At 54.4% G+C, this 9,492-nt stretch overlaps 1 protein-coding gene across 1 annotated transcript in view; it reads right to left on the bottom strand.

The window, feature by feature from the left end:
- Window positions 1-272: 272 nt before the first annotated feature.
- The window catches only part of NT5M (5',3'-nucleotidase, mitochondrial), a 76,444-nt gene continuing 67,224 nt past the window's right edge, over window positions 273-9,492 (bottom strand). The window contains exons 4-5 of the mRNA XM_077162976.1: window positions 2,222-2,336; window positions 273-1,348 (exon numbers count right to left, since the gene is read on the bottom strand). Of these exons, the coding sequence (XP_077019091.1) occupies window positions 1,194-1,348; window positions 2,222-2,336 (270 nt within the window). The 3' untranslated portion in view covers window positions 273-1,193. The remainder of the gene's footprint in view (window positions 1,349-2,221; window positions 2,337-9,492) is intronic.

The raw sequence follows: 9,492 nt of genomic DNA, 5'->3' as shown, positions 1-9,492 counted from the left end.
GATGGAAATCTGCCAGCACATCCGATTCAGGGCTGCTCTTGCGGTGGCTGTTGCATCCAGCACCTACGTGGGGGCCCAGCAGACGCCTGGAGCCCCAGAGAGCCAAGCCTGGGAGCATCGGCCCCACCCCAGCTGGGAGGTGGCAGCGACCCACGAGGCGGGCAACTGGCCTAGGCAGGGCAGAGCTCTTTGCAGAGAGGCTTGGGAGCCACTGGGAGCCACAGGCTCCTCTGCACCTGGCTCGGCCCCAGCTGCACACGCAGATGGTGATGGGGGGCAGCCCCCAAAGGCCAGAAACAGGGGTTCTCCAGGCCCCATCTCTTCCCAGGGCCAGAGGCCACAGCCAAGGTGGACCGCTCTGCCCAGGACAGATGGCTTGCCCCCAGGACATCCCTGCTCAGAAAGGGTAGGGTGGGAGGGGAGCAGCACTGGGGGGTCTGTCCCTGGCCCCATGGACCTCCCCTCCCCCTCCTCTACCCACCCCAGCCCCCAGTGTGCCCAGAGCAGGCGAGTGGCAAGGGCAGCAAGCCCCAAGGTGCACCGCCGAGATGGACAAGTGCCCAGAGAGCAGCCTGGGAAGCTGGAGGTGGAACTGGCCGAGGCCCCAAAGCTCTGAAGCAGCTTCAGCGATGTGGCTCGTTCTAGTCGTGCCTCCCCAGGCAGCAAAAGGACCGAAGCTGAGACTCCCCTGTCAGCCCTGCTTTCCCTCCCCCACACCCCCGGGGGCCTGATGGACGTGTCAGGGCAGGAGGGGTTGCAAGGGGGCAGTGTGGAGAGGAGGCGCTGGGGGGCAGGAGCTAGAGGTGGCCATAGCCCACGGCCTCTGGCTCTGTGTCAATAGCATTTATTGTCATGCATTCGGTGACAGTCCAGGCAACAGAGTCTGCGTGGTCCAAGGTGAGGACGGAGGGCAGGCCTGGGGTGTCCTCGTGGGGTGGGGGTGCACTGGCACTCCTGAGGGTCTGCTGGAGCACAAGGGCCTGCTCGGAAACACTGGGGTGGGGGGCAGGTGGAAGAAGGGGGTCCACGCCCCCCACCACCCACTCGGAGCCAGGAAGCACCGTGGGTCAGCTCCTCAGGGACTCTCCTTGGGGTGGGCTGCAGGGCCTGGGGAGGGGTCCCAAGACAGGCTGCTGGCCCCGTGGCTGCACCCATCTGAGCCCCTACGCCCGGGCAGTGAGGGGCCCCAGGGGTTAAGGCCGGGCAGGCCCGGGGCGCCTGCTGTCCAGGAGAGCCTGCCAGTTGTCGGCCCAGGAGTGCAGCCGGCGGCGCGGAGGCTGCAGCTGCAGGTGCCGGTTGTGGCAGGCGGTGAAGAGGACGTGCTCCCAGCTGGGGTTCGGCTCGGTGCCTGCGGAGGAGGGGGCCCCACTTCAGTCCACTGCACCCGCGGTCAGGCCCAGGCCAAGCAGCAAGCCGGGGCAGCGGCAGGGGCCCCACAAGGCAGGCCGGGGAAGCACTGCGTGCAGCGGGCACCTGGGATGCTCCGGGTGGAACTGCACGGCCACTTGCGCTGGCCGCGGGCTCACCTGAGCCGGAGTGTGGGGCGCCTTGCCCTCCTGCGCTCACTCACGCCGTGAGCTGGAACAGAGGGCACCCTCCCCATGCCCTGGCCCTCCCCCTGCCCCCAGCCGCACCCTGGCCCTCCCCTCCGCACGCCTCAGCCCCCTCCAGGCTGCCCATACTCCACCCCCCAACGGGAGCCCTGGCTGGGCCAGCTTGGCCCCTGGTTCCCCTGGATGCAGCCATGCCTGCAGCCCACCCACCTCTGCCTTTCTGGTTATGTGAACAGCCAGTCTCCCCTCCCCGTTTAAACCAGTTCCAAGTTAGCTGGCTCCTCTGGGAGGAGACCACCTGCCGGCAAAGGGAACTGGCCCACCTCCACCCTGCCACCAGAGAGACTGCCCTGCTCAATATACTGGTTCAGCAAATGGCTTCTTTGGGGAAGAAAGGGGGGTTCATTCTACATGAGGAAACTAGGCTTCCGGGGTGCAAAGTGACCTCCCCAAGGCCATGGAGCCGGCTGACCTTCGGGCTGTGGCCAGGACCCGCCTGTGACGTTGGCGCAGGGCCGCCCCCAGGCCGCACGCTGAAAGAAACCCATCTTCCCAGGGGAAGGGCTGCTAGACGTGGGGACTCAGTGGGATGGGCGGGGAGCCCCCATGCGGTAGGACTTCTGCCCACCTCCTTGGCACAGCCCCTGGCCCGCCTACCCGCTGCCTACCGGTGATGTCCGGCCGGTCGTCTATGAGGAGGTCAGCGGAGACCAGCGTCTTGTCCCTGGTCAGCACCACCTGCTCCAGGAAGTCCGGGCCCAAATGCTTCTCCACCCAGGCGTACTGCAGGGGGGCGGAGGGGGGGGGCGGGGCGTCAGGGGGAGGGCAGTGAGGGAGGGGGAGGGCAACGGGGGGGGGCAGGGGCAGGGGGAGGTGGCAGGGGGCCGCCCCAGGGAAGGAGGGCTGTCCTAAAATCTCAGATGCGGACAGGGGTCGCGGCACCCTCCTAACCCGTGGACCGGAGAACTTTTCTCGCCAGGTGACTGCGCCCCGGTGATGACTCGCCCACCCCTCAGCCCCTGCACCCGCGGTCAGGCCCAGGCCAAGCATTTATGGTCATGCATTCGGTGACAGTCCAGGCAGCAGAGTCTGCGTGGCCCAAGGTGAGGACCGAGGGGCAGGCCTGGGGCATCCTCGTGGGGTGGGCGTGCCCTGGCACTCTTGAGGGTCTGCTGGAGCACAAGGGCCCGCTCAGAGACACTGGGGTGGGGGGCAGGTGGAAGAAGGGGGTCCACGCCCTTCTTTTTTTTATTATTATTATTTTTTAATCAGTCTTTAAAATATAACTATGAAAACTGGGGTGAGGATGTGTGAGTTTTCAGGACTCTTAGAAGTGAGAATTAAAATCTGGCTGGTAATCCCCTCCAGAACAGGTTGTGTCTGCCTCCTTGAGGAGTTCAACAGCAAATTATATCCAGTAGAAGAAAGAATCAAAGATTATTCATTCGTTCAGTGACCGTTTGGTGGTCAGGCACGGGGCCCAGCCAGAGGAAAGAGGGCCGCCCCTCGCGCACCGCTGGAGCCACCCGGGTGAGACGGCGGGGGGCTCTGGGCGAGCGGGAGCCGCGATAGACGCGGGGCATCGGGGCCGTCGGGGAAACGCGGGTCCAAACCGCGCAGAGCAGCCCCCCGCCCCAGGATGGCTGTGCCCCAGAAGCAGAAACTGCTAAGTGCTGGCGGGGTGTGGTCTTGGGGTGGCGCGGGCCTCAGGGTCCCTGCACCCCACCGTGCCTCGCCCCCCTAGCGCAGTTAGCCCTGGGGGGCGCGCGCCCGGGAATCTTGAAGGCGCAACGCCAGGCCGGCAGGTGGGGGGTGTCTCCGGCCACGGCCTCCCGCACCGCCCCCACCACCGCGCGCAGGGGGCGTGGCCACTGGGGCGCTCCATTGGAGGCCAGCGGGCTGGGAGTGCCGCCGTGGGGGGCCAGGGCTCCTTTCCACGCGGCTCACCGTGGCCCTCTCACCTGGCGGGCTCTGCATCCTCAGCTCTCCCCGGAGGGCTCAGCCGGGGGGTGGGGTAAAGGCACCCCCCGCCCGCCCCCCGCTGCACCCCCCGGAGCAGCACCCGCACACCCTCCCGCTCACACGCGGGTTTTCTCCCACCTGCCACGCGCGCTCGCGATGCCCACCCTCAGGGGCCTCACCATTTCCTCTAACACTTTCCATCTCTGCTCCTCCCCGCGGGGCCTGGGGTCGGCAGGAAGCGGGGGCTGGGAGCGCCCCCATGGCGGGGGGGGGGGGGGGGGGAGGAGGGAAACGGACGCACACGTGCGCGCAGCCGAGGACGCGGGTCCTAGTGGAGAGCAGGAGCAGGTGCGCGCACACTCACCAGCCGCAGGGGTGCCGCGTGCGGGACGGAAGCCCCGAGTGGGGAGCAGGGGGCGGGGAGGGGCGAGGCAGGCCCTGGCCAGGGCAGTGTCACCCTCCCCCCGGGGCATCGGCTGGCCGCCTTCCACGAGCTGGTCCAGGGGAAGCAGCAGGTCCTGCTGGTGGATTCTGTACGTCCCCCGTGTACCCTGGCAAGATGCAGAACCTTTGCTGTGGCTGTTGTAAATGCTCTGGGACGGAGAACTAAATCCTTAGGGTGGCCTGTGCGGACTTCACCTGCCGGCCCCTCGGGACCCCTATTCCCTGAGACACAAGAATACTGAAATTAGGCCAATTAATGCCCTACACTGGCCTCTGAGTGTTCAAGTGAAAGGCAGAGGTGCCCATCTCTTACTTAAATCAAAAGCTGGAAGTGGCCCGGCCCAGTGAGGAAGGCACCTCAGCAGCCCAGAGAAGGCTGAAGCTCGGCTTCTTGTGCCAATCGGTCAGCCAAGCCGTGAATGCAAAGCGCAAGTTCTCCAAGGAACTTAAAAGTGTGAATAAGAAACGGCCTGGTTGCTGCTAAGGTGAAAGCATCAGTGGTCTGTGCAGAGGCTCCAACCAGACGTTTCAGAGAATATCTGAAGAGATAATCGTCCAAAATTTCCCAACTCTTATGGAAGACAAAGAAAAATGTCCAAGCAGCACAACATTTTCCAAACAAATAAATCCTAATAAACCTACTCTGAGACACATACAAATCACAACATCAAATGACAAAGAGAGAATGCTGAAAGCAGCAAGAAAAAAGCAACAATTTTTTTTCTAGACTGACAAAAAAATAAGGAAGATGCAAATAAATAAAATCAGAAATGAGAGAGAGGCTATTGCTACTGACCCCACAGAAATAAAAAGGATAAGAGGATCCTATGAATAACTGTATGCCAACAAATCAGACAACTTAGAAGAAATGGACAAGTTCCTAGAAACTTGCAAACTATCCAAACTGACAAGAAAAAATAGATCTCAAGAGACCAATGACAAGTCAGAGAAGTCATCAAGAACTTCCCAACAAAGAAAAGCCCAGGTCAGATGCTTCACAGGAAATCCTACCAAGAAGAATTAATACCAATCCTACTCAAACTCCTGCAAAAATTGAAAAGGAGGGGACACTCCTTAACTCATTCTATGACACCAACATCACCCTAATACCAAAGCAGATAAAGATACAAGAAAATAAAACTTCAGACCAATTTCCCTTATGGATATAAACAAAAACCCTCAACAAAATACTAGTAAACCCCGTCCAACAGCACATTAAAAGAATGATACACCATCATCAAGTGAGTTTTATTCCAGGTAAAAGGATTAATTAATTAATGTAATCAATTAATTTCAACATAAAATCAATTAATGTAATATGCCACGTTAATAAAATGAAGGTAAAAAAAAAAACATGATCATCTCAGTTGGCACAGAAAAGGCATTTGACAAAATCCAGAGCCTTTCTTGATAAAAACACTTAGGAAAATAGGAATAGAGGGAAATGTCCTCAAAACGATAAAAAGCATACATGAAAAACTCACTGCTAACATCATCCTCAGTGGTGGAGACTGAAAGCTTCCCCTCTAAGTTGGAAATGAGACGGGGATGGTCACAGCCCCACTGTTACTCAGCATTGTACTAGAAGCTTTTGCCGGAGCAATTTGGCAAGAAAAAGGATGAAAGGCACCCAAATTGGAAAGGAAGAAGTAAAGCTTTCACTATTTGCAGATGACATGATTCTCTCTACAGAAATTCTTGAAAAATCTATAATAAAACTACTGGAGCTAATAAATTCGGCAAAATCTCAGGGTACATACAGGATCGACATGCAAAAATCGGTAGTGTTTGTGTACACCAGTGTGCTGGTTTGAAACTTTGTGGACCCCAGAAAAGCCATGTTCTTTAATCCTCATTCGATATTGCTGGGTGGGAGCTTTTTGATTAGGTTGTTTCCATGGAGATGGACCCACCCAATTGTGGGTGGTAACTTTTGATTAGATGGTTTCCATGGAGATGTGCCAAGGTGGGGTTGCTTACTGGAGCCCTTTAAGAGGGAAACATTTTGGAAAAAGCTTTAGAGCCCACACAGCTAGAGACCGTTGGAGATGAAGAAGGAAAATATCCCTGGGGAAGCTTCATGAAACAAGAAGCCAGGAAAGAAAGCAAGCAGATGTCACCCTGTGCCCTTCCAACTGAGCGGGAAACCATGAACTTCATCGGTCTTCTTGAGTGAAGGTAACCTCGTGTTGGTGCCTTTATCTGGACATTTTCACAGTCTAAGACCTGTAAATTTGCAACTTAATAAATTCCCCTTTTCAAAAGCCATTCCATTTCTGGTATTTCACATCCTGGCAGCTTGCAAACTAGAACAACAGTAATGAGAGACCCGAGGAGGAAATCAAGAAAAAAATTCCATTTACAATACCAAGTAAAAGAATCAAATATGTAGGAATAAATTTAACCAAGGATGTAAATGACTCATACACAGAAAACTAAAAATCTTTGCTAAAAGAAATCACTGAAGACCTAAATTAAATGGAAGGACATTCCATGTTCATGGAGTAGAAGACTAAATACTATCAAGATGTCAATTCTACCCAAAATGATTTACCAGTTCAGTGCAATCCCAATCAAAATTCCAATGGCCTACTGTGCAGAAAGGTAAAAACCAAGCATCAGAGTTCTTTGGAAGGGTGAGGGGCCCTAAATCACCAAAACCAGCTTGAAAAGGAAGCACAAACTTGGAGGACTCACACTTTCCGACTTTAAAACCCATTACAAAGCCACAGTGGTCAAAACGGTGAGTTTCTGGCAGAGGAATAGTGACCACTGGAATCGGGTTGAGAGTTCAGAAACAGACCTCACATCTATGGTCAGTTGATATTTGACAGGGCTGCCAAGTCCACCTAATTGGGAAAGAATATTCTCTTTAACCAATTGCGGGGAAAACTGGATAGCCATATGCAAAAGAATGAGGGGGGTCCCTACCTCACACCATACACAGAAATTAACTCAAGGTAGATCAGAGAAAAGACTTAAGTATAAGAACAAGAACTAGAAAACTCCTAGAGGAAAACTTGGGGAAGCATCCTTAGGGTCCTGTGTCAGGCGATGGTTTCTTAGGCATCACATCCAAAGCACAAGCAACAAAAGGAAAAACAGATAAATGGGGCCAATGTCCTGCCACCTTGTTCTAAGGAGGAATCTCTCGGCTGCCTCCAGGCTGGGCTGGACTCTACCCATGGGTCCCCACCTGCCACAGGAGGCCTTTTATGGGATAGCAGGGGTTTTATGGGATTTGCAGGCCTTCTCTCATAACTCATAACAGCAATAAAAAGGAATAAACTGCAGATGCGAGCCACGACCTGGATGAATGAATGATTATTAAACACCCTCCAAAGGCTTCTCCATGTCTGGAGCCTAAAGTACGGTCCTCCCTGCCCATCTGGCCTCATGGCTTCTTTCTCACATCACATTCCCTGATCCACTGCGCTCTCCCTGGTATGAAATTCCCACTGCTCTGAATGCCTGAATTCCTCTTTGCCTGGCCAGGTCCTTTTCATTTGTTATGACTCAGCTCAGTCCTCACTGCCTCCAGGAAGCCTGCCCTGACTTCCTTCTCCTGGGTGAGCCCAGAGCCCACTGCAGAGTGGCGACTCTGCCTCCCAGCATGATGTCCCTCCTTCTAGCAGAGCCCAAGAGGCCCTGGCCCAGCAGCACTGGGGCAGAGAATTCTTGCTGAGTGGGCGTCTATAAAAAATATTTCCTTCTCTATTGCAACAGGAATAGTTTATCAAAGAAAATTTGGAAAATCTAGGGAACTCGGAGAAAGAAACATCCCCAGTTTGCTATAGTAGTTCCTTCCTTTTATAATTTACTGCTTTTAAAAAAACGTAGTTGTTATTAAAGGCAACTTCGTACATAAACTATCTTTCCTGATAATCCAAAGAGGAAGGAAAACTAAGCAATCACAGTGTGGTAGTTAGATTCAGTTGTCAACTTGGCCAGGTGAAGGTACCTAGTTCTGTGGCCGTGGACATGAGCCAATGGTACGTGAACCTTATCTGTGGCTGATTACACCTGCAGTTGGCTAGGAGGCGTGCATGCTGCAATGAATGATGTTTGACTTAACTGGCTGGTGCTTAAATGAGAGACTCAACGTAGCACAGCCCAAGCAGCTCAACATTCCTCATCTCAGCACTCACAGCTCAGCCCAGGCCTTTGGAGATGCAGAAAGGAATCATCCCGGGAAAAGTTGTTGGAACCCAGAGGCCTGGAAAGAAGGCCAGCAGAGACCATCCTGTGCCTTCCCAGGTAAGAAAGAACCTCAGATGAAAGTTAGCTGCCTTTCCTCTGAAGAATCAACTAAATAAATCCCCTCTTATTAAAAGCCAATCCATCTCTGGTGTGTTGCATTCTGGCAGCTAGCAAACTAGCACACACAGAATTCTCCAAGCTTTCTGTGTTTGGGAAAGGTGAGATGCCCCCATTCTTTCTTCTGCCGGCAGAGCAGAGGGGCTGGGGAAGGAGGGGAGGAGAGGAGAGAACAGGGTTGAATGCCTGCTGTGTGGTGGGTGCGGGGGTGGGTGCTTTATGCGGGTTTCCTTCTCGGTTTCATTAATGACGCTGCGGAGGGCAACGCCACACTCTACTGACCAAGCGGCAAGGCTCAGGGAGTCCAGTGGCTTGACCAGGGTCAAAGTGCTCATTGACTCCAAGGCAGGATTTGGACAAGAAACTTTCAAAGGGATGAGTTTCACTGAAACTTTCTATCTCAATAAGCCTGATGCAAAATTGAATGAATAATAGCGATTTTAATTTTAATCTGAAAATACCTGGCTCATTAGAGTAGCTCCTGTTTTAGGAAGGACGGTTGCCCATTATTCCCCTGATTATAGTTTTGGCTACTAAAAACACTGAGGAATAAAATAGTTCTGGATGAATGAAATGATGAATGAAAAGTTATCCAAGTGTAAAACTGGCTTCGTTCCTGCTAAACTGGAATCCGTGGAGATGAGAGAAACGGAGTCCACGGTACCATTTAGACTGTAAAGGGCCTCCTGGTGGTGCCTCAAAGGGAGGCGCCTCTGCAGGGCCAGGAGGGCGATGAATGGGGAGAGGTGGGCGCTGAAAATGAGGGGGCCGGGGATGCATAGAACATGGGGGGGCGCACACCTGGGCACCCCTCACAGCCTCCCTGCTCTCAGGGTCTGGAGGAAGACGCTGCTAGGAAACGGAGGCCCGGAGCCAGGTGTGGGGTAAAAACCCTCCCCAAAGGCCTGTCCCAGTACAACCGGCAGTTCCCAAGACAGGCGTCGGGGGGGGGGCGGGGCGCAGCATGGCCTGACCCACTCTCAGCCGACTTCACTGGGCAAGAGGTTTGAGAGCAACACCACAAAGCTGAAGGAGATTACAATGAAGATCTCCTAAAAATGTCCTGACCCTGTGTTCTAAATAAAATCCTAAAAATTCCTAAAAAATCCTTTAAAAAAACCCAAAAAAACCTGGCCCAGGACTTTGGCCCACAATCGCTGTGATGGTGACCAAGTGAGCAGCAGCCCAGCATCCTTCCTCTTGGCCACCTGAACAG

Source organism: Tamandua tetradactyla, chromosome 6, assembly GCF_023851605.1.
Source record: "Tamandua tetradactyla isolate mTamTet1 chromosome 6, mTamTet1.pri, whole genome shotgun sequence".
NCBI classification, from domain to species: Eukaryota; Metazoa; Chordata; class Mammalia; order Pilosa; family Myrmecophagidae; genus Tamandua; species Tamandua tetradactyla.
This window is presented reverse-complemented; position numbering and strand designations above follow the sequence as displayed.